At 42.6% G+C, this 24,756-nt stretch overlaps 2 protein-coding genes across 18 annotated transcripts in view; one reads left to right on the top strand and one right to left on the bottom strand.

Moving 5' to 3' along the window:
• The first annotated feature begins 4,642 nt into the window (after positions 1 to 4,642).
• Positions 4,643 to 23,613, top strand: RUFY1 (RUN and FYVE domain containing 1). 5 transcript variants are annotated; one of them, XM_082063373.1, is made up of 18 exons: positions 4,643 to 4,914; positions 8,568 to 8,741; positions 9,314 to 9,431; positions 10,155 to 10,256; positions 10,570 to 10,693; positions 11,114 to 11,172; positions 11,886 to 11,951; positions 12,563 to 12,632; positions 13,572 to 13,673; positions 14,079 to 14,195; positions 15,581 to 15,748; positions 17,248 to 17,345; positions 17,726 to 17,845; positions 18,629 to 18,758; positions 19,595 to 19,689; positions 20,138 to 20,186; positions 20,371 to 20,448; positions 21,056 to 23,613. In XM_082063373.1, the coding sequence occupies exons 1-18, from the start codon at positions 4,647 to 4,649 to the stop codon at positions 21,197 to 21,199; spliced, it is 2,082 nt and encodes a 693-aa protein (XP_081919499.1). In that variant the 5' UTR covers positions 4,643 to 4,646; the 3' UTR covers positions 21,200 to 23,613. The 5 variants fall into 5 exon arrangements, with proteins under 5 accessions (XP_081919499.1, XP_081919502.1, XP_081919498.1 ...); XM_082063376.1 differs by having other exon boundaries at positions 4,648 to 4,721; XM_082063372.1 differs by lacking the exon at positions 4,643 to 4,914 and adding an exon at positions 8,120 to 8,460.
• Positions 22,970 to 24,756, bottom strand: part of HNRNPH1 (heterogeneous nuclear ribonucleoprotein H1) — a 17,408-nt gene continuing 15,621 nt past the window's right edge. For 11 of the 13 annotated variants that reach the window (XM_082063384.1, XM_082063380.1, XM_082063379.1 and 8 more), the window contains 2 exons: positions 24,341 to 24,433; positions 22,970 to 23,774 (listed from right to left, as the gene is read on the bottom strand). In XM_082063384.1, coding sequence (XP_081919510.1) covers positions 23,650 to 23,774; positions 24,341 to 24,433 — 218 coding nt within the window. In that variant the 3' untranslated portion in view covers positions 22,970 to 23,649. Of the gene's footprint in view, positions 23,891 to 24,340; positions 24,434 to 24,756 lie in introns of all 13 variants that reach the window. The other 2 variants (XM_082063389.1, XM_082063390.1) reach the window with 2 other exon arrangements.

Here is a 24,756-nt window from a genome sequence, read left to right as displayed (position 1 = left end):
CTGAATCATAAACCATATAAGCATCAGGACATAAACTACCACAGATCAAGGAATAGAACAGAGATCTTTTAAGCCCCTCTCCAGTGTCTTAGCCATAGGATTTCTCCTTATGATTAAATGCAGTATGACTTAGCATTGAACTGTGAAGCTTTTAAATCAAGTAGTATTTGTCTTACGTATAAAAATAACATTTCCTTCAAAAAGAAAAAATAACTATTTTTCTGACACCATGTAACTCTTGAATGCCTTTTCAATTTACAACCACAATGCAACCAGCTAAGACTGCCTTTATATCCCATTTACTCATGTTTTTCAGCAGCATGTCCAGATTTTCTGCTTTACCTGGAACTACTTGTGAATTTTTCAGAAACAAATAAAACATTAACAAAACTGAGATTTGTTCATCCTAGGAGTAGATGCCTGACTGGCAAGAACCATCCTATTTGGAGCATTTGAAGATGGACCTGAAATGCCATCCTTTTTTGAGAGTTCCAAGACAGCAGTGGTAACACACCGATGGAATACTGCGAAACAAAGGAATATCTTCTCTGTCATTAGTTACAGACTGTATATGGCAACTCTGAAATAGCTAAAGACCAAAGCAGGACCTTGGTATTAGCTGAAAGTTCGTACCTTGTGTGGCCTTATGCCCTAAACCATTATAAAGCATTGACTTGGAGGAGATCAATACCAACAAATCCTGGCAGTCTTGGAGTTTGGAGCTTATGAATTCTGACAAGATCACAGCCTGAAACGGTAATTGGCAGAGAATGACAGGATGTTTTTGTGCTCTTATTATACCTAAAAAATGAACGTTTGGTTTATGTTTATTGGAAAAAAACAACAAAACTGTTTAACTTCAGCCTTTATTACTATTTTAGGGCCCTGCATTTTTCTTCCTTGCTTCAGTCAATAGGGCCATCTTCAGATGAGGGCTGGGGCTTTTATTTGGTTTTTAAAAGTGGGAGATTTTTCAAATACATTGCCAGGAAATTTTGCTACAGTTACTAATACCACATTTCCAAGCAGCAGCCAGTGCAATGTGTAAAATCTTCTGGAATTACTAGAGCAAAGAGGAAAAGGAGACACGGCAAGACACTGTATCTTAACAGTTGGATGCCAATTACTGCTCTCTGTTAACAAAACACAGCCCTCTACCAGAGGTGTCTTCATCTCCCCACTTGCACAAAGTGGCAATTCAATTAGAGGTCTCTTCCTTTCACACAGCTCGAAATTTTAAACAGGTTTCACCTAAGAAGATCAATGTTCTCCACTTCATTTCATTGAAGCCATCATTACACTTCTTTATTGCCACCCTAGTTATTCTAAATTATGGCTCTTCCACCATTTGATAAATTCTGTAACATCCATCTTTGTGTGCTTTTAAAGTTCCCTCCTAAGAAGCCATGAAAAATGTACCCCAAAAGCACACAGGTCATGAAGTCAATAAATTACACTATTCAAACAGATGTGCTGTGATTTCTGATTTGGTTTGTAGACCAGACCAAATTATACCATTTGTCCAAACTTCCTGACTCTCATAAAGCACTTGGAACATTATATAACAACTTTTAACAGACAAAAATCTGTAGTAAAGTGCTAATCACACATTAAACTCTAGAACTGGTAAATACCCTGAATTCATTAACAGCTCGGATCACATTTCAGAATATTCCTGGACACATATCCAATAGTCACAAGTAGAACCTCCTATAGTCAAGCAAGTACTCCTTTTTTTTCCCCGAACTGTCTCTGTTAGCACAGCTTATATCACAGAGCACATCAGCTTCAGGAGTTGGTTAGGTAATCAATCTTAGCTTGTTTCTTTTCCCACCTTAAATACTTTGTTCCAAGAAAGTAAAGCTTTTCAAGAGGCGTTGTTGCGCTGTTGCTCAGTTCTGTTCCCAAGAGAAAATAACTTAAAGAGTCTCTGAAATCCACGGGGTCTTTCAAGGCTGGCACAAAAATCTGGTATTTACAGCGCCTGCTGGGAAGGTGACACCTTGTGAACTGTTTGTCTTTTCCCAGGTCACTTCACAACATGATACTTGCTCTCAGTGTGTCCTTGCTGGATGTTCGATACAGCTCTTGAATAAAGTAGTGCTGTAGTGTCATCTAGTGGAAAGTTCTGCTTGCTGCCTCTCTAATTACAGTAGCAACAAATAACGTGTTAAATAACGTGCTAAATAACTAAAAGGAAAAGAAGTATATTCTTTCTACCTGCTTTCTGATAATCCACATTCAAGTCCACTATACTCCTATTAAAAGATCTTTTTTTTTTTTTTTCCCTAGAAAGCAGGCAATAGTTCGGAGTAAAATACATATATTATACAACACATTTCTTCAGACTGTCATTTAATATATATCTACTGAGTATTTGGTCTTAACTGGCTGATTCAAATATATACTGAGTTCTGTTGCTATTCTTTTGATTCCATGGCAATATCTTAATGAAAGTTTCTGTTCAATTTTCTACTCTTTTCCTTTATTTACCACAATGATGCACATTTCCACCTAATAATATTTCAATTTCCTCTCAGGGATTCTAATGACCTTTGAAATTGGTTTCAAACAGCTGATTCCTTCAGTAGCAATGAGGATATTTTCAAGGATGGCACTAACTGGCACATTAGAATCAGGGAGCATAAAGTTATGGTTAACACACAACACACCAGGGGTGTTTTTTTTTGAATGTTATTCCAACTACAGCTACTTTCAGTATTTATTACCACTAGCATTTTAAAGGTCAAAAACTTGACTAGCTCATTTGTAAAGTAATCTATGATTTACTGATAGAAGGTGTTATAGGAATGCAAGATATAACTGACAACTAATCATGAAAGTTCACCCTTTAGCATACAGTGGTATTTTTGATGATTTTAAATAATTAAAGTGTGTGATTCACTTTAAATGTTAAATGGCAAGACAGCTTCTTAAAACATTACCCACCCCCCCAAAAAGAAAAATCTGAGATAAAGAGGAATTCACCAAATAAAATGTCTTGCTAAGTATAATTAATAACCCTTTCAATATCACTGAACACAAGTGATATAGCTTCTCCTAATCTAAAGTTAATTATTTTCCATTGTGGCTAGCTGGACTTCTGTCTTAAATGTACAGTTTCATGATTAAACAAGGAGTCCTTCAGGAATAATTGATTTCTTTACTTCAAATTCATCATTATTTAAATATTTCAAATGTGATTATTGTTTTTCCCCCTCTCTCAAGAAGATGGGGTGGGGACAACACACACACATATCATGCTCTGCAGAAGAGAGGAATAAAAATAAGCCCACTGTCAAAGCTAAAAGTGAATACTATTATTCATGCACAGTGCCCCTCCTTGATAAATCTGTGAATTGAAACCAAGGTAATGCAAGTTTTGAGGTTTTTTTTCTTTGATGTTCACAGTCATAAAACTTTTCTGCCCTTTTCTTCAGATATATTGAAAAGTTATTTCAATGCTTAGAATTCTGCTTTGCTTGTCTAGCCAATATTGCCCTGACTCCAATATTGGTTGGATAGTAAAAGGCAGAAAAATCAGTGTCGGGTCTCACTCAAGTCAGAGGTGTATTCGTATAGTCAACTGCAAGACAGTAACCTACAAAGCTATTAGATCTACTTCCTTATAAACACAGCCAAATACTGCGGGAGTCCACGAGGTGGAGTAAAACTTGTGTCTAGAACCTTTTAGCAAGTAGATTAAAGCCTATACTTAGTTCATATGAATCATTGGTGAATAAGAGGCTGCTGATCTCTGAATTCCCAACAAAAAATATAAGAGCTTCCCTGTGCTTTGTGGAACAAAAGCTGTTAAATTTTCAGTGTCTGAGAAGCCAAGAGAACAGAATAGATATTAGAGTAGCTTATAGTAACAGAACAAATAAGATACAGACCTGAAGATTTGTTTTGTTGCAAGACTACTGAAATTGATCTTCAACTCTTCTAATACCTCCCTCTCCTCACACTTCTTAAGAAAAAAAAAAAAAATCTTTCCTCTATGTAGCAAAAAAGCTGTCTCATGACTAAATGATGTATCTCAAGCACACACAGTCGCTGGGTGGGAAAATGGATAATAAACCATGTACCAGCAGGGTACACTAATATTTGAGACAACCAGTAGAGACAAATTTCCATACTAGGGTAATTTCAGTTCCCCTTCATGATACATTTTTCTAACAAACACAGCCCAAATATGTTAATGAAGTAACTTACTGACTAGTTATCTTGTAACGTCAGTGATTCCAGCAAGCACTCTCACAACAGTGAACCTCTCACACCCATCCACAACTTCAATCAAGTTACGATGCCTTGAATTATAACAACCTGATTGAATTGTAACAACTGTATAAACCTGGGGTTTCAAAAGATACTACAAATTTTCCACTTGAAAAATATGTTTGGAACACAATAAAAAAACATCTGTGAAGTGTATCTTTGGTACTCTCATAACTTGTTTAAAAGTAAACTCTTTCCTTGCCTCCGCCCCCGCATCCCCGAGTCTCTAACTCAGAACACGAAGCAAACCGCCCGGCTCTGGGGAGGTTTGTCTCACGGTCCCCCTACCGCAGCCGCTGCGCGGTGCCCGGGCCGGACCCGACGCCCGGCTCCTTTGCTCACGGCTGGTGTCATGTGACTCCTCCAAGATGGCCGCACGGGAGCGCCGCGCCGCCTCTGCCGCCGAGAGCAAAGAAGACTTCGAGATTATCGACAAAAACCAGGTTCCTAACGCGGCCGAGCTGAAAAGCGAGGAAGCAGAGAAAGCGGAGGAGGCGCGCTGGTCTGCGCCCATCCTCTCGCTGGCCAGGAAAGCCTCGGAGAACTTGGCGCTGGGCTACGGCAGCGCGCTAAGGTCGGCATCCCTGGCGGGACTGATCCCCAGAGCCGCCGGCACCGACAGCACCGCGCGAACAAGTACGGCTCTGCTTCTCAGTAAATCGCTTTACGGTGCAAAAATTAGTTGTCTTCCTCTAAGTGCTGTTGATTAGTGTCAGTGATGCGTGGTTGTGGATTTGTTTTTAAAAATCTGACGCTGCACTTTTTTAATTAAGGGAAATGATACGAGCAACACAGATGTCGAACTTACCGAAATTTATTATGAACAGAAGAATCCTAAACTGTGATTATATTTGGGAAAATTGACTTTAGTTTTGTGCAGTAGGCTTTAACTTGGTTCCCTCATTCTATGATTCCTTTCTCCCCCTCCCTTGAAGTTCTCAGCAGCAGCCAGACTGCACCCTTAACTATTCTAGTTGGTTCGTTATCCTTCCAGGTGTGCTGGCTCAGAGAAGGATGAACACTGTCCTTGTACGGCTGTCATGTCAGAAAGTGGACAAGTGAAATAAGACATAGATTTGTTATAAATTACTTTGTAACTATGCTAAAAATGGCTTCTGCTTAACCACAGCTTGCTCTATTAAACATCTACATTCATTAACATAGCAACCATACAGATTTATGGAACAGGTCTCTTAGAACTGAATTAAAAGGCCTTTAGTTGAATTCATATGGAAATTAAATCTCAGTGATGTTCATTCAGCCTGGAGAAGAGAGGGCTCTGGGGAGACCTTATTGTGGCTTTTCCGTACTTAAAATTGGCTGATAAGAGAGATGGGGACAGACTTTTTTGCCGAGCCTGTTCAAATAGGACAGGGGGTGATGGTTTTAAACTAAAGGAGGGAGATTCAGGCTGGACATGAGGAAGAAATTTTTGCCCCTGAGGGTGGTGAGAGCCTGGCCCAAGGTTGCCCAGAGAGGTGATGGATGAACCATCCCTGGAGACATCCCAGGCCAGGCTGGACGGGGCTCTGAGCAACCTGAGCTGGTGAAGATGTCCCTGCTCATGGCAGGGTTGGCACTGGGGGAGTTTGGAAGGTCCCTTCCAACACAAACTAGTTCATAACATGGAAACAAGACCATTCAAATGTAGTGGTGACTGGGCCTGGAGTCCACACTCCAGACACTCAGGTGAGCGCTTAATGGTTTTGGAGCAATGCAGCTCCAGTTCTGCTAACTGGTGCTGACCTTTTTGTTTTTAATGATATTAAGTATTTAAGCTGGAGTTCTGTGGGGATGAATCGTGACTGCATGGTGAAATATGTTACTGCTAATGAACTTTTTTTTAAAAATTCCTCAGTGTTGCATGGTCAGGGTTTAATATTAATGCGATCCTGAAAAAACTAGATTTTATCTTTCCCTGCATTCCTGAGTCTCACACCAAACTTCTCACAGATTTGTTTCCTGGATGCCCATCTGGAGCAGCTGGGATCTAACCTGACAAAAGGCAGAATATCCCATTTTCTTCAGTTGCATTTGGAATAATGCTGGAAGAGATATAATTCTAAACAACCTACAGCATTTGGCAAGGGGTGGGGAATAAAATGTTCTCTTGCCTGAAATGGAGCTCTCACACTTAATGGAACTTGTACCATAATCTTTCAGCTTCTTATCTGTAAAGAAATGGAATACAACAACACCTCCCCAAATTGTTCAAAATATTCAGATAGTATGTTGATAAGTTTTATGGAAAATTCCAGAAAAAAACCCTGTTCATAACCTAGATATGAAATGTGAACAAGGACCAAATCACCTATTCTGCCTATTCATAATTACTGTTGACCAAGCACTAAATTCAATTTAAAGCAGGTATTTTTAAGAAATAAGCAGAGGCCTGCAAGACCAGTTGTGGAAAACTAGCAGTTTGTTCCCCGCTACCACCTTTTTCCAGAGATTTTGTAACCTCTACCTGCTACTTCAGATCTGTTGATCACACGTAAACAGTGCTGCACACCATACAGTCAGCTGGACACAAACAGAGGAACATGATAAAACAAGTGTCTGCATTGAAGAAACTATGTCCTGCCTGGCAGAGGAGGCTGGGAGCTACAAATCTAAAGAATACAAATCAAGAAAGACTTGCAGTCTTAAAGAGCAAGAGATAATGAACTGCTTTTCTTTGTGCTTCAGTGTTTTCTGACTTCAAAATGCGGTGAATAACCACAGAAAACAAGGCATGGGCCTCAACAAGATGTTAGAACAAATATACTTAATTATGAGACTGTATGACTGTGTTCTTCAAGATTGCAGCAGAACATCTGTGATCTTTTGCACTTACATAACTCAGTTCCTAATCTTTGAGGCTTGGCGTTGGTCACATGTCTAATACCTGCCTATTTTGCGTGTACCAACTTGTACACAGTTTTGCAAAAGAGGTACTTGACACTGTAAAATTGCAACAGTCTAAAAAAGAATGTTCAAGTAATGAGTTAACTTAATACAAACCCTTATTAAGATGCCGTTTTATACAAATTTTCACTCACAGTATTTTTTTTTTTATATAAAGTCTTGTGTATAATACAATACCTGTGTCTTGAGCGAGGCTTACAATCAAATTCCTGATGAAATAAAAATTCAAATTCAGGAGGCCATCAAAATAAGCTGCCATTGCTACCGAAACACCCCAATACTCAAAGAAAGTTACTAATTTTCTGTTTCTGCAGTCAGCTTTTTTCCTATTCTGATGTGCAACCTGACAATATTGACATAAAAAGTTAAAATATTACAACCCTTTTAATCCTCAGCCTCGTCTCAAGACGTTAAATGCTATTTTGAGGTGTCTGCTACATTGGCTAGAGCCATTGACACAACAGGCTGCTGAGAAGACAGGACTTTGTGTGCTTGTGATTGTTGAGATCAATTGGATTAGAATGACGTCATTTTCACTGTTTTGATGTGGGAGTTTTGCTTGGTGTAAATCCTAAATTAGCATTATGTGCAGGAAAAAAAAGGAAGGTAATAATGAAAATTAGTACCAAAGAGAATTTTTCATGGTGTTAGGAATACCGTTAGTAATCTTGCACGTGACTACCACAGGGGCTCTACCTGTTCGACTCGGCCTTTTGCAACCGCCATTTCTGTGAGCGTGGCCGCGTTTGGTGCCCAGGTGACACGATTCTCCTCACGCAACAGCGCTGGCTCACGAGACCATTTAGGTGGGCAGCGGTCTGCAGCTGGCAGCCTCTGTCACAGCCTGCTGCTGACTGAAGGAAAAGCGCTATCTGGCAGCCTGGTTTTAGCTCCTTGGGGTGTGAGGGAACAGCCGAGGGCGCCGGCCCCGCCGCCCGGCACAGACTCGTTCTAAAATGGCGCCGGACACTCGCTCTCGCGAGAGCTCGCGGGGTGCTGGCGCAGGTGCCGTTGCCGCGGTAACGCAGGCGGGCACTGCCCTCCGGCCGCCGTCCGGGAGCGGCCCCGCCGCCCGGGAGGTGTCGCTGGGCCCCGGGGGGGAGAGGGGACAGGTGCCGTGTCCCCCCGGGGGGCGGCGGGCCCTGGGAGCGGCAGGGCCTGCGCAGCGGCCCCGCGCCCCCCGTGTCAGCTCTTGCCGGCGCGTCCTTCGTGTTGGAGGGTTCGCCCAGACCGTGTCCTACACCCGTCTCTTCTCCAGCCCTTTGCCTCCGTACGGTGGGGACCGGCACGGGAGGTATCGCTCTTGTCAGCGCTGAGAGGGGTCAGGAGGAGCGCGTTTCTAAACCCAGCTTTTCTTTCTCCGCCTGTGTGTCCCCGGGCAGGTGCACGGTGCAACGCCATGGAGGAGCGCGCCAACCTCATGAACATGATGAAGCTCAGCATCAAAACCCTGATCCAGTCGGCCCTGAGCCTGGGACGGACCCTGGACTCCGACTTCGCTCCCCTGCAGCAGTTCTTCGTGGTGCTGGAGCACTGCCTCAAGCACGGCCTCAAAGGTGGGCGCCCGCTGCCCCCGCTGAGGAGGGGCAGATGAACGGCTCTGTGTTGCGTCTTGTTGTGGCTCCGGTTTGACTTCTGTACAACAGCATTAATCTCATACACAGTATGATGCTAATCAGTGTTACAGGTATAACTTAGACTCAAGCATTGGAGGTTCCATCTGAATATGAGGAAAAACTTTTACTTTGAGGGTGCCAGAGTCCTGGAACAGGCTGCCCAGAGAGGTTGTGGAGTCTCCTTCTCTGGAGACATTCAAACCTACCCTAACACGATCCGTGTGATCTGCTCTGGTGAACCTGCTTCAGCAGGTGGGTTGGACCAGATGATCTCCAGAGGTCCCTTCCAACCCCAACCACTCTGTAATTCTGTAGTTCTGTGAACTATGCAGTTACTTTCCGATATACGCTGTATTATGTGCCTCCTAAACTGTCAGGGTATTTTTAATGCCCCATCTCCATTGATGTATTAGGAGCTGGTAAGACAAAGTAAAACACAGACTAAAATTTGTAATGCTGAAGTAGGAAGCCTGTCACTTCTCCTCACAAACTTCTCTGTTTATTCCCTTTAGTGAAGAAGACTTTTATTGGACAGAACAAATCATTTTTTGGTCCTTTGGAGCTAGTGGAAAAACTTTGTCCTGAAGCATCAGATATAGCAACTAGTGTTAAAAATCTGCCAGAGCTGAAGTAAGTTGATTGTTGGGAGTGATGCATTTTGCTTATACTGCTGGGGAAAAAAAGAACCTTTCTTGTAGTCTCTCGCCTTCCTTAATGAGATCTCATTCCCAAAGAGAAAAATAGGGTGTGTAGGAGGCACTGACTTCTCTAAGAGATAAAGAGGACATCTCAAACTACTCAGTGCTTCTGATTCAAACATTGCTGTCAGGTTAAAAACAGCATTTGGAAACTTCTGTAACCTTGCTAAAAATAACCATAATATCATCGGAGATATTTTCTTTCCTCTTCTTTCCCTCGCTTTTATGTCTGTCTCATTTTGTGCATGGGTTAGTAGTGTTTAATTTGGGTAATTCAGGATGATGGAAAGAGACCAGTTTTAATGCTAGAACCCATCAATAGTTGGGTTATGGTGGTAGTTGAAAATATGTATGTCTTTCTAAGTTAGGAAGAGTTTGCAATATACTTCCCCTTGCTGAACCAATGGGATGTACTTAAATGCTTCTGTGTTCTGGAGACAACACTTCATTTCCCCAAGGATTGGGGGGGGTGGGGGGTGTTTTTTTGTTTGGGTTTGTTTTTTTTGTCTGGGCTTTTTTTTGGTTGGGTGGTTGTTTTTAAATCACTAACAACCTTCATCTGCCTTTGTAAAGGGAGAATTTTGACTTGCACAAGTCTACTTAATAAAATATTTTTTGGTTTTTTTTTACCAAAACATGCAACTTTTCATTTTAGGACTGCGGTGGGAAGAGGAAGGGCTTGGCTTTATCTAGCACTCATGCAAAAGAAACTGGCAGATTATCTTAAAGTACTCTTGGACCATAAGCATCTATTAAGGTAAAGTGTAGACATATGTAGATTGTATTCACTCAGTCACTGAAACCTTGCATTGCTGCAGCAAGAGGTCATTAATTGACCAGTTTAAGCTTGTTCTTACAACCTGCAGAGGAGCAAGTTGTTAATTGTTTTTGCAGTGAACCTACAGAGGAACAAGTATTTTCTGTGAGAGTTCTGCATCTTCTGCCTTGTGCAATAATTAGGGAAGGGGCTGATCAACTGAGCTTTAGAAGGGCTACAGAAATTATTTCAGTGGTGGAAGTACCATTATAATTGTTTGATGTGCAGTGATGCCTTCTAATATTTCTTGTAGTGAATTTTACGAACCTGATGCGTTGATGATGGAGGAGGAAGGAGCTGTCATTGTGGGTCTGCTGGTTGGACTGAATGTTATTGATGCAAACCTTTGCTTGAAAGGAGAAGACTTGGATTCCCAGGTGAAGACTAAAGCTTAAATAAGATTAGTCATGATAAAATTCTAGTAGAATTAAGCACGTTGATAAAAACTTTACAGAGATGGGTCTTGAATTCTGTTCCGAATGGCATGTATTGAAGCTGGTTATGCTTCCCATGTTGAATCAAAACAAGATACATAAGTATCCATCTCTTTAAGTAGCAGTTTATGGAAATGCTGTAAAAACTAGTAACTGCTAGGAAAGTGGGCACGCTGAATATGGTCATTTTGATGCTTTTATGACAAACACTAGCTTGCACGTTTGCTTCATCTGGGAAGAGTGTAGGTATTATCTGTCTCTGTAAACTTCAGATTTTTACATTTTTTCAAATACCCTGTAATGCGTGCTGCCATGCAGAATTGCACTATGAAGGTGTGTTAATATTTTCAATATATTTTTCAGGTTGGAGTGATTGATTTTTCCTTGTACCTTAAGGACGCACAGGACAGTGATGGCAAACAGTATGTATGGTGAATTAGCGATTCTAAATTATGGGGTTTGTAGAACAAACCTGTCAGACAGTCTGTGGGAGCACATGAGTGCTAGAGATGTCAAACTCTTTTAATAATTCAAAAAAGAGAATCCAAGATAGATTTTGCTAGCTAAACCTAAGTAATAATTTCAAAGGTGGAGTCCATGGTGGTTTTAACAACAATACTGTGTGGAGAGTTTGTATCTTGAGCTGGGACCAAATTAAAAGCACCCATAATTTTAGGTTTTGTTTTTATTGGGGTTTAGGAGACATAATCTGGCAGGTCAGCCTCTGTTAAATCACTGCTTTGTTTCTAAGCATTTTCAGCAATGCTCTCAAGTAGCTGTCTTTGTGGGAAAGATCAGTTATGGGGGAAAAAAAAGTACTTTTATGTGAATTAGAAACTTCAGCGATTCACATCACTATATCTAGAAGACTTGTAGAGAATGGAGGGGGCTTTACAGTTTGTGTGCTCCTGGTGCTTCAGAGCACTTTACTATTCAGCTGCTGGGGACAAGCAGCTCAACAGCTGCTTCATCTCCCTTGTGCTTCTGGTCTAGCTCGGGCACAAGTATTTTTAAAAGAAAAGGAGAAAAGGTTTCAGCTCAGTTTGCAAGTCTGTGCTGAAGACTCTAGTACAAACTAACAGCTTAGGATGAAGGGTTTTCTTCTCAGTCAATAAATTATCACTTTTCCTACTAGAGATGGAGGGATTACAGCTGTCCTTGACCAGAAGCATTATGTGGAAGAACTTAATCGACATCTAAGGTGGGATTTTCATCTATACTAATGTATAAACGCTTGTCTTGTTTGTTTTTTCCAGTATGACTTCAAATGTCTCTGCTGTCAGTCTTGCAGATTTTTGCCTGACATTAAAATGCCTTTCTGATTATTTCTGAAAATCTCAGTTTCACTTTGTGCTCTTACTCTTCTGATGGCATATGCAATGCAGAAAACAAGTCTGTGTAATGATAGTTGACTTTTTTGAGACTTACTAACTAACAAAAGAATTTGGAGCTACTTTTTCAAGGGAAAACTATTACAAGAGCATCTGGAAATTCATACTTTAGCAGAGGAGTCTTTATTCTTCCCCCATGGTTGTTCAGTGGGAGGAGCGGGTCTCACGCTCTTGAACATCAGAGAGGTGTTAAGCCTGCAAAAGATAAGCCAGAACAGGTCTGCCAACTATAGGGAAATGCGTGGTCCTGTCAGTGCTTAAGAGGGACAATTGTCCTTCCTCTGAGATTTTTTTGCCAGCTCACCAAACTATTTCATTGTTAACAAATGCAAGATGGTGAAAGTATGGTTGAGGATAGGAATAAATGTTGAACACTAGCATTTCTTATATTGTTTTAATGCGTTTCTTTTCCTTGCTGCAGTTGCACGGTTGCAGATCTTCAGAACAAAATAGACTGTTTAGAAAAGACCAATTCGAAACTCCAGGAAGAGGTTTGTGTCTGTTAAATATTTCACATAACTCCTTTGCTTTAGAGGGAAAACTCCCTGAAAATAGATATTAGGCCTAATATTTGAGTTCATACTAATGAAGTGTGGGGGACTGGTAGGACTGGCACAGGTTGGCACATGGGGAAAGCTCTGTGGAAAGCTTCTACATTATGTTAGCTGTTAAAATGCTCTTGGGCACCTATTTGATAGAGAGGTTTCTTTAATCAAATTTTTTGTCTTGCAATGGTGTCTCCACCTAAAAGTAATCATACCGCTCTAACGAACGTGGCTTGTGCCGCTTCCTTCTGCACATACACATGTGCATGTATTTGTCAAGTGAGTTAAACAGAACTCAGAGAAGGAAAAGAATCACACTTCAATTAGGAAATCTTTCCTAGCTGGAAACTGAAATAGAACCCGGCAGTACACATGATAATGGTTGTTTTGGTTTTTGTTGTGGTGGTGTTTTACTGTTTATATATGTTATTACATATATGAGTTCAGAGTGTGTCTGTGTAGTCCAGTTTCCAATGCTTTTTGAGGTATCTCCACTTGAAAATACCGTAAAGTTCCACAAGTGAACGTCAGCCCTGACTTGCTGCATGACTTCTAGTTCATACCAGAATGACCACCACGGATCACAGATATGTGCTGGCTTTTCGCCTTTTACACTAGGATGCGCTTCTTTGCACAGTTAATATTTAAAAATAATTGATGAGGGCATGAAGCAGAAGTGAGCAAATGTTGGTGGGCTCACTAATGAAGGCTGTGCAGTTAGTATGACTGCAAAGGGCTCAGGCAGCTTCCGGGGAGAACAAAAGGGCCAAAAGGGGAAGAGAACAGCACACCTGCTACAAAGGCCAAGCTACTAACTTTAGAATTCCTCCAGATGTTGCATGCTTGTACAGTGATTAAATATATATATATTCTCTTTGTAAACAGCTTGCAGCAGCAACTGACCGAATTGGATCACTTCAGGAAGAGCAGCAGCAGTTAAAACAACAAAATGAATTAATTCGTGAACGGAGTGAAAAGAGTGTCGAGGTGGGATGCCTGTTTAAAGATGATGCGGATCCTTACAGTAACTGATCTCTTTTGATCACCTGCGGTTAGCGCTCTCAAAAGCACTTTGAACTGGAAAGCTAAGCACAGTTGAGTGCTACTGTCTAGGCCGCTGGTTTTGTGTGTAGTGTGGACAGACATGAGTTTTTTGCTGTTCTCTGCTGCACACTTAAACATGTACTTGCAGAAGGGAGGGAGCATAAAAAGTATTGGAGGGGTCTCCTTTTAATTTTAGTCTATTCTTTGGCATTTCAGCTTATTAATGTTTGTGACCTTATTTATAAAATAGTAGGATTTTGCTTGAGGTAGCACTCAAGAATATGAGGCATACTTTAAATACTCAACTTTGTGGTCTTACATGGCTTTTTTTGTTGATCTTTCTCACAGGTAACAAAAGAGGATACAAAAGTAGAGTTGGATACTTACAAGCAGTCACGCCAGGGTCTGGATGAAATGTACAGCGATGTCTGGAAGCAGCTGAAAGAAGAAAAAAAAATTAGGCTGGTAAGGAAATTAACTATAGAAAGTGAAATGAAAGATAAAGGATTCTGCCCACTTTAAGGTAGCCTTAGGAGTACAAGCTGTGTGCTCTGCACTTGTTGGAACTGTTGCTGTTCAGTGCTGGGCCTGCAGCTAAGCGGCAAAACAGCTGCTCTTTCACCTTTCCTTCTCTGGGGGGGAAGAAAAGGAACAAGGAAGAAAGACTCATGAAAAACAAGCAGATTTTATAAAGCAATTAAAAAAAAAAGTATAATAATGTGAATATCATAAAATATACAGAGCAATGCTTAGCCACTGCAACACACACTCCCAGCAATGAGCACTGGCGGGTGGACACTGGGAGCGCAGCAAGTCCAGCTCAACTCAGAGATCACAGTGGCCACGGGGGAGTCACAGGAATTTGGCCCCAGGAGCAGCAGCAGGGATGGGACCTCTCAGGGACGGTGGCCGTCGAGGAAAGGGGGAACTTCCTGCTTATATATGGAACATGATGTTCATGGTATAGAATACTTCTGTTGGCCAGCTTGAGTCAGCTGTCCTGGATCCGCTGCTCCCCGCTTTATACACCTGCTGATTTGCAAACTGTGGGAAACTGCGGGATGACCTTGGTTTCCCGAGCAATAAGTATCACCATCAGTGAGCTCTTACATTCTTTCATTCCAAATCCCAAACACTGGATAACTTTAACTTGATCCCAGGATGCTCTGTTATTATTCTCAAACTAAATTCAGAACAAAAGACCATGCTAGCTACCAAGAAGAGAATGGACCAACGGCATGGGAAATTACCTTGATTCAGCCAAACCAGCACAAAAACTATTCAGAATTCCTAATGGATTTGCAAACAAGGCGCTGATATTTGTTATTTAGAATGTATGAGAAGAACTAGAAATCAGGGCTTTTGGAATGCTGAAGATAAAGTTAAGAACTTGCCAAGGTTATTGTAGCAGAGACTAAGATAAAACCACAAAGAAAGGCAACTGTCTTTATCGAGGAAAATGTGGTATAGGCACAACAGTCACTTCCACAATGAGCTGCTAATTAGTGTCTGATGAAGGGGCTGCCCAGGCTTGCTGAAGCCTGTGGCTCTTGTCAACCCAGCTCCAGCTGCCAGGAGGAATATTTCATTTGATGGGCTGCTAAATTACACAGTGAGCTCTACACTTCAGGGCAAGGGTGCAGATCTCATGGCATAGTCTGGAGAGCTGAAACAGTATTTCGGTCTTGCTAACTCTTAGTATTATTTGGAACCTAGCCCTTTTGTAAACTCATAGGTCAGTATTATCTTAGAGTAATGCATAGTTTCGGGTGGGGAGGTTACGTGGGTTTTGGAAATACTTATCCCTGATTTATCACTACATAGCAGTAACTAGGAAATCTCTTTGTAAGGAACTAGAGAAAGAATTGGAGCTACAGATTGGAATGAAAACAGAAATGGAAATTGCCATGAAACTTCTGGAAAAAGATACTCATGAAAAACAAGACACCTTGGTAGCACTTCGCCAACAGTTAGAAGAAGTGAAGGCTATTAACCTGCAGATGTTTCACAAATCTCAGGTACGTACATAGTGGAGAACAGGAAGAGCAGCTGTAGTGTTGCTCTTTCACACAGTCTTTGTGCAGTGGGAACGTAAATGCACTCGTGTGCATCTGAAGCAATACTTAGATGCAACAATTTTCTTAAAACTGTATAAAGAATTGTTTTTTTTTAATTATGCTTCATTATTGATGAGAGATTGGATATGTTTGGAAAGGGGGTTTCCTTGAGTATGCTGTGTAGTGTGCCACAGGATCATCCAGCTAATGCTGAGACAAAGGGAGAGCTCTCCCAGGGGAGAGCGTGGTTGCGGGGACCCTTGTTCTAACCATGGAATGATTAGTCTTTAAAAAATGTCTTACTGCAGCCGAGAACTGTCTTCTCGTTCCCATTTGTGTTGTCTTGCCTTTTATCTGAACCACGTTTAACACTGTTTACTGTAAAAACCATCAACAAGCCTCTCTAAACCAACAGAAAACCGTCATTTCTTGTTTACTTTCAGCAGGCTGTACCCAGCGGGGCAGCTGGGTGCTGTGGCCAGTGCAAGGGCAGCACTGAAGTTGGGAGCGGGGAGCTCTGCGGTCAGACCGGGCTCTGGAGCTAACAAAAAATTGTTGGATTGCTTTAGGTATTTGCTATAGCCCCTTTAGCATAAGACCTGACTCTCCAGAAGTACAATGATTAGAGAAGTAAAATGAAAAAAGTTTTGTTTTTGGGGCCTGTCTCCCTTCCTCAGTCTCTTCCTTACCCTGGCAGTTTTTAGAGTTTACTGTCCCAGTCGTTTGTGTCATGTATATTGCAGGGGCTTGGGGATGGCTTTGCGTTTTTTTGTTATTTGGGTGGGTTGTGGTGTTTTGATTTGTTTTTTTTTCAATTGGAGAAAAAATGTACAGATCAGCATTTCTACAGGAAGAGATGGCGTAGAAGTGTTCACACATAAAGGACAGAGCTTGTCTCTGGTAATGATGTAGGAGTTCAATAAATATCTGGTGCCAGAAATCCAGAGCGGATTTCTCCTCGTGTTTTGGGGCTGTTTCCCGGTGCCCATTGAGGTTTTATCCAGCCTTCGCTCCTTCCCAGGTGCACAGACACTCCCAGTGCTGAGCGGTGCCTTTGCTTTCAAAAGCTGCAGTTATTTTGTGTCTTTTTTGGCTTCCTGTTCCCTGCCTGCTCAGTGCAGTTGTTACATTCAAGTCATAATAGTGATAATTGATGTTCTTATCCTGGTAATTTCTTTCTTCAAACTCCAAAGAAAAGATTTTTAGCTTGTAGCTGGTCTCATAGATCAAAACTTACTACAGTCAAGGTGTATTTTTCTGAGCTCTTAATAAAACAACTTGAGGAGTGTCTGTTCTGGCATTATCAGCATTTTGTTTGCACATTCCAGTCAGACCCAGGCTTGGCCCATAACAAGCTAAACATTCTTTATCTAGTGGCAGACTTGCATTAAATACTGATGCTGTGTGCTTTAGAAAACGAAAATATGTTGCCTGGAGTATCTGTTCACTTTTTCCTACAGAATGCAGAGTCTTCATTACAACAGAAAACAGAAGCAATATCCTCTTTTGAAGGAAAAACAAATGAGATGATGTCTTCGATGAAACAGATGGAACAGAGGTAACAATTGCAAGCTCAGAAAGTCAACACTGAAGTCAGTAGAAAACTTCTGACTGAAACCTCTACGGGATGACCTTCCATTTCTCAGTATAGCACTGTCAGCTATGTCTCCTATAGACACTTGGCCATACATGCTGGCATGAAGTTCTGTTTTCCTTTCCCCCCCTTAGCACCTTCTGCACGTGTCTGTTCTCTTTTCTCTCTCTCTTTTTTTTTTTCCCAGAAACAGTTGCTTTCAAGAGTAATTTTTTTCTCTGCTAGCATTTTCAGTTCAAGATTTCTATAAAGATCTGTATGATAAATCTAAAAGAACAACATGAGAGGGTGTAGGTAAGGAGTATGTGAATCAACAACAAATGAACATGTTCCTTACTTTGTAGGTTGCAGCATGCAGAAAAGGCAAGGCAGGCTGCAGAAGAAAGATGCACCAAGATGAAGCAAGAGCTTGCAGGCAGGCTCGACACTTGTCAGCAGCAGATGTCCCAGCTGGATAGCAAATGGTATTTAATCTGACCCATTTTTTTTCCTTCCCTTCTGCCATTTCTTTAAGAAATGCTTTCTACTCCTTTTGTGCTAGGGTCTAAAGAGGGGTAGGTTTGAACTATGTTGGGTTCAGCAAGTATTGACAGAAGTGTGCAAGATGTAGGAAAGCACAGAAGTTGTGTGTGGTGAACTGTTAGCATGGGGATTTTGAACTGCTTTTTCCAAAACATCCAATTCAGAGCACAGAGTGCCAGGAGAAATCTGGTCATTCTGACGAGCAGTGGAGCTTTCAGTTGCTTTTTCACCAAATGAGGAGATGGAAACGGTCGTGCTTGTGCACTGAGCACAGGAGTGACTGCCATCCAAAGGACTGGGGTTTTGGTTGGGGTGTTGGGGGCTGGTGAGCATCTTGGTGTTCCTAGAGAATGTTAAGCCTCTAAAGATTTCTAATACCTACAGAAAACGCTTCTTTCCCAGTTCAGACTTCAGGGTACAGTGTCATTTTCAAACATGTCTCTTTAAACACTGGTTGTCAAATATCTACGTGTGGGGATCATTTTTTCTTTTAATGTTTTTTCTCCCCACCATTCGTTGCTGCTTGTTTTCTGTGACCTGAAAATGCTGATGCCACTTTTGCTGTCTGCTGCCATAACATCCCTGTTCTTTCCTTTCCCAGAACACCACTCTAGTGTTTGCCCTCTTTTGGACAAGGTTTCTTCTCCTTATACTATTCCTATCCTTAAGCGCTATAGGATATTTTTCTGCTCTAGGCTTTCTTAGAATGAATTATTTTTAAATAGCTCAACTCTGGAAAAGGAGTTAAAAACTGAAAAGGAACAGAGACAAACTTTGCAAAGAGAGCTACACCAGGAGAAGGACGCTACCACTCTGCTTAAAACAGAACTGCAACAAATGGAAGGACTGAAAAAGGTACGCACAGCGCAAAGGCGCCCAGCGGTCAGGATTAAAGCTGACGTAGAACCAGTGCAATGTTCGCATCTGTAGGAGAGTAATTTCTTCTGTACCAGCCTCCTTGGGGTGGTTCCAAAAGCTTGGCTGACGTAACGCGAGTCTGCGCATGAAATGCCAAGAGAAGGAACTTGGCGCGGTACAGGGTGCGGGCAATGGAAGCGGTTGAGCTGGTGGCCCCAATGCTCTGTGTCTGAGCCACTTGCCAGTCAGCAGCTGAGCTGAGACACTGGGGACAAAAGCTCAGCAGCTGTCCCGTGGTGAGATACCCCTGCTCAGGTAGGAAATGGCAAGTTCAGAGGTTTCACTGACAGTGTGATTCTTTCAACTGTCTGTAATAAAATAAGAACACGTTTTCAAGCATACAAAACAACTGGATGCAATTTATTTTTTAAGAGTGAAAATTCTTGTTAACCTAAAGGGAATCTATGCCTGTGTATCTAGCCGTTTAGATTTCGAAGGCACCGTTGTACTCCAGTATCTGTACGCTCGTGTGTGGGCACGGGACTGCTGGTCCTGTGGTCAAGGATGTTTAAACATCCTATGGTCGAGGATGTTTAAAGCCTGAAAATCTTCCTCTCTTTCTGGTCACTATGGTTCAACGATTTCATCGTTTGTGCTCTACAAGAACCCAGGGGTAGTTCACCCATGCGATTCTAAAAATCAAGCCTTTGGAACAGGTTTAAAGGCACTTGTTGTTGTGAACTGCTTGGGTGCTTTGGATGAACTATCTGATCTGGGTTATGGGTTGAACTTGGCACACAAAAAAACCTTGATTTTTGTGCTTGATTTTATAGGAACTGAGAAAACTGCAAGATGAGAAGCAGCAGTTAGAGAAAGTCTGTGAGGAGCAGGAGCAAGCTCTCCAAGAAATGGGACTTCATCTCAGCCAGTAAGTTCTAGGAACTGAACTGAAGTGACGTAGCCAGGAGGATGGGGTATCAAAGACATACAAATAATTTTAAAATGCATCCAGTTATAAAAATTAGTTAAACACGAGAATTTTAGGATGCAATTAGTATACGTGGGAAACTAAGCAGCCATGAAATACAAGTGAGGGAAGATCCTTGCATGAGTAAGCTGGCCGAGCCAGGAAACGACGCAGTAAATGCTGAGTTCTTGCAGTGGAACTTTCTTTTCCCCCGTTCTTCTGCATGTACTGAGAAGGGCACAAACCCCCAGTGACAAAGCTTCCTGGTGATGCTGAGCGGTTCAGTTGTACCAGGGAGCTGACCGAAGGATCTGGGTTTAGATTCAGTGGCTGGACAGTGGAATGGCGGGTAAACTGAACACAACTAAGTGTAAAGTCATGCTGAGGGAACTATTGTCTTTTTTTCCAGATCAAAGTTGAAGATGGAAGATATCAAAGAAGTAAATAAAGCGCTGAAGGTACTTTGCATCTCATGGATATTTTCCTTAAGCATGTGTGCATTTAACACCTTCAAATTTCACCATGGTTATCCTACTTAAAAGATGGCTTTTGAAAATACCAACAGTGTTGGTAAACAGCCTTTGAATTTTATTTTATACATTTATTTCTATCTACAGTGAGATTTTCACTTTGATTTTCTAGGGCCATACCTGGCTGAAGGATGACGAAGCGACTCACTGCAAGCAATGCAAAAAGGAGTTCTCCATCTCCAGGAGGAAGGTAGTGCTGTTCAGTGCATTTTTCTGTTTTCTGTGACAAAAGGCAAAAAAATTGCTCTGTTGCTGAGTTTCTGAGGGCAGACTGGCATTGCTTCCGTTCCAGAGCTTGTTGGCATTATCAATACAGAGGGAAGTAATTGGGTATTTCCCATCCTAAAAATAATGTTCTCCTCCTGGCTGGGCCCTTCCCTTGGCAGGGAGCTGCTGTGTCCCCTCGTGACGCGGCTCGTCACGCGTCCCTGCTGGGCTGCGTGCAGTGGGACAGGACGCTCACAGGCCCCGCGCGCTGCCTTTTGGGCCCAGGGTTTTGGGACAGCCCGGCGTGCCAGCCCAGGCACCCGATCTGTGCGCGGGGCCGGGCCTGCGTGTGCTCTGCTGAGATGTCCCAGCACTCGGGCTGGATCATGAGCAGCCCCTCCAGCCCCAGGGGCTGCGCGGGGATCTGGGATCGCACCCCTTCGGGTTCACAAGTGCTGCTGGGAGGGCTGGGGCTCTAGGGAGGTGGAGGATGATGTCACAGGACCCCAAAAGCTTTTATAAGGTCTGATTTATCTCCTCGTGATGCTCTGTTTTGAGGCAGCTGTACTTACTCCAACTCTCTGTTGTAGCATCACTGCAGAAACTGTGGGGACATCTTCTGCAACACTTGTTCCAGTAATGAACTTGCACTGCCATCGTATCCTAAGCCTGTCCGTGTTTGTGATACTTGTCACACTTTACTCCTTCAGCGGTGTTCGTCTAACTCCTCCTAAGGCTTTTGTAACCTCGACGGGACCACTTAAACATTGGAAAAGTAGCCATTATTTTTTTAATTCTGCATTCCAGGCACCTTCTGTGCAGCAGACTGTCTGGTCTGGAATATTTCCACTGTAAGACAGAGCAGTGCAAAATAATTTGTAGGGATTATGCAAGCTAATGCTTCTCCAACTGGAATAATTAAGACAATTATATAAACTGTAATTTCCCTTAAAGTTCTATTTGAAACTAAAATGCAAACTCACTTTTCTGATTTTTATAGATATTTGTATTAAAATTTGTATATGGTATTTCTACATTTACTTGATCCCTCTAGACATCACTGTCTGCACATTAACTTCGGTTCCTCTGCATCGTCACAAGGTGCTCCTGTGTTTCAATGGCTTGTGTACAGTTTTGTATTTGCTTGAAGTACAGAGAAGAAAGGTCAATTTATAAATTGTCTATAGAAAGAGCTTTACAATGAGTGTCAATGAATGTGCCTTCAGTTCACTGCAGAGTCACAAACTACACCTTGTACCTGTTCTGACAGTCGCTGTGACCACAGTATGGTAGTTACACAATAAAACCTTTTGCAAAAACTGAAACCAAGATTGAAGTTCTGATTTTTAACAGCTGCCAGTCATGGATCCCAGAAGAGAACATCACACCATCGTGCACACTGAGGCTGAAGCAAGAGCCCCTGAAATGCATCTGAGATGAAGCCAGTGCTGCCAGTGGAACTGCCCCCGTCCTTCCCCAGAACAGTGGGAAGTGACTCCAGCTTTGCTGTGACCACCTGGCTCTTGCTCACGTGAGCTGCCTTGACCAGTGAGTGTTCCTGGCTTCTGTGTGGCTCCTGCTCATGATGATTTCTGCAGCCTGAGCAGGAACCCCCTAGATAAGTCTGTGCCAAGCTGAGCTCTGGCACCAGCCCTGAGTGCTGCCCGCAGGCAGCAGCCAGGAACAGTGGCTGCAGGGTTCAAGGGCTCAAGGTTTGGCCCTTTCTAGACCCACCACTGCAGAAGATCATGGGGTTTCCTTCACTGCGTTAAAGGACCTCACATTTCTAACCCCTGGGGAAGAATGGGGAAAGGGCATATAAGTTTACGATGGCAAATGCACAGAAGCAGATTCCACTTTGCTGTTGAGGAGAAACTTTACTTGAGGAGCAGCTTTTTCCTTTGAGGTGCCAGAGCCCTGGACCAGGCTGTCCAGAGAGGCTGTGGAGTCTCCTCTGGAGACATTCAAAGACATGGGGACACATTCCTGTGAGATCTGCTCTGGTGAACCTGCTTTAGCAGGTGGGTTTGACCAGATGATCTCCAGAGGTCCCTTCCAACCCCAACCACTCTGTGATTCATTCAGGGAGGAAATTCCAGAGCTCAAAAGCTCTAACTAAGCTGCTTATAAAACCACATCTTTAAGCATGGTGTTTGACAAGTGGAATTTATTGAAACATGGTTGCACCAAGCAGCAAAGTCAATTGACACAGCATTTTGACTCCAAAGAGACACCCCCAAGTACAGAAGGACCCTGGCCCCCCTGTGCAGCTCTGCAGAGCCCTGGTCAGGTCCCAGACTTGGTTTTGTTCACCAACCCCCCTCAGCTGAGAGCCCCCATCATTCAACACCCCCCAACAGCAGCTTCTAGGTGAGAATCTCTTTAGAAGCAGTAACAATGCACATGGCAGAGGCATGTTAAGAGTACTACAGCCACCAAGGACACACAGTGACACCTCTGCAGGTGTAGCTACACCCCAGAGCTGGAGGTCAAGAAGGAATGAGTTCCAGTTTTTAAAAGGAAGATTTATTTAACAAGTTTCACTTAGCGCAATACACCTAAAAAGGAAATCACAATACAATGAAAGATTAAATCAAGGCCTCAGAATTTTATACGAACACCAAGACCAAAATCCGAAAGTAGCCGTATTGCGTCTCAACATGTTTCCCCCATTAACTTAAAAAAAAAAGCTTTAACGTGCCTTACAGGATATTAAAAGAAAGAAACTAGAACTAACATGCCAAATGTTCACTTTGAATTTCAGACACAGCTCCTATATTGTTTCTTTACAAAAAAGCATGTCTCTTTCAACATGTATTCAAAACAGTGTTGATGTAATATGGTATAAGAGCAACATTTAACGTAATTCAAACAGCTTTAACCTAAATACGCTTAACTGCTTAAATACACTCCTACAACAAAACTAGAGAAACGCTCAAAATTGTTTAACAGTTTAATCTTTACTCAACTTGGTTATTACATCCTAGATGAATGTTTATTTTTGTATGTTCAAAAATACTGAACCTGAAAGGTTTTAAAATAACAATCCTCAATTCACTTACAGTAAAGCATAAATCACAAGCTTGTATTGCAAAACTGTTAAACTTAAGTTTTTTGTTTTTTGGGGTTTTTTTTTTTTTGTTTTGTTTTTTAAAAAAAGATGCGACCAAAAGTCAGCGATTGGTTACATTCCCCAGCCACCACTCATGTTGGACATGTTGGACATGCCGCCCATGCCGTTCACTCCCATGGACGCGCGGTTCCCACTGCTGTAGTAGCTGCTGTTCATGGCGCCCTGGCTCCCGGGGTCTGAGGGGGAAAACCGACAGCAGGTTCACAGCGGGCTCAGGCCGATTCGTAGCATCCTTCCCCCAACGCCTGTCCTTGCTGCGCCACCTCGTAAACACCAGCCACTGTGCCCAACACTGCAAAGCGTCAGTTTACAGCTCCGTACCCAAAATTAAAGTTTATTGGTTGTTCATTAAGAGCCAGCTGTCTTGCCCTCCCCCTTTGAATTCGGGGTTTCTGTCCCTGTTCTGTGGAATTGGAGAGCACCCCCCTCCCACAGACCATCCCCTCCTTGTACACATGTAGCCAAACCAAGTTGCTCTCCAGATTCCACACAGAGAAGTGATCAGAGTAACACAAGTCTGCAGACCAGCATTTCATACAGACGAATTTCCCAAATCCCGCCACCCCTGCCCCCTCCCCACCCAGCTCTGTGGGTTTTAGAATTCACAACAGCCAAGTCTTAGACTTTCAGGGCTGGTGCTGCCCAGCCTGTACCATGGCCGGCCAACACCAGAACAGCACCTTAAGGCACACTAGGCCAGCGGCACTTGCCCCACCTAAAACCAGTGAAGAAATGCTCTTACCATATCCACTCATGCTGCTTTGACCACCATATCCTCCTCCGTAACCCCCGCTCAGCTGCTGGTTAGCTGGACCGCCATAACTGGACTGGCTTCCTTTGAGGTTAAGGATAAACGCATTTAGAGCTCACCTGTCCAAGTCCGCTCATTATCAACAAATCCATCCTTCACCTCACAGCTCCCCTGCTCTGCACTACCATTCTCTCTCACCCAGGTAACGTTATTCCCAACAGATATGGCAGCAAGCTCAAAGTAAGCAACGTCTTTAGAAATCTGATTGCTTACTTTGAGCAGCAACAAGTACTTTAAGAATTACTATGAGTGCTTGTGATTCTCAGGCTCTTGCTGCAAGGGTTTGCTTTTGCAGTTTCTACAGACCACACATGGCAGGATCAATCTACTGTCGCATAGAATAACTC

The sequence above is a fragment of the Streptopelia decaocto genome (genome assembly GCF_964273445.1).
Source record: "Streptopelia decaocto genome assembly, chromosome: 12".
NCBI lineage: Eukaryota > Metazoa > Chordata > Aves > Columbiformes > Columbidae > Streptopelia > Streptopelia decaocto.
This window is presented reverse-complemented; position numbering and strand designations above follow the sequence as displayed.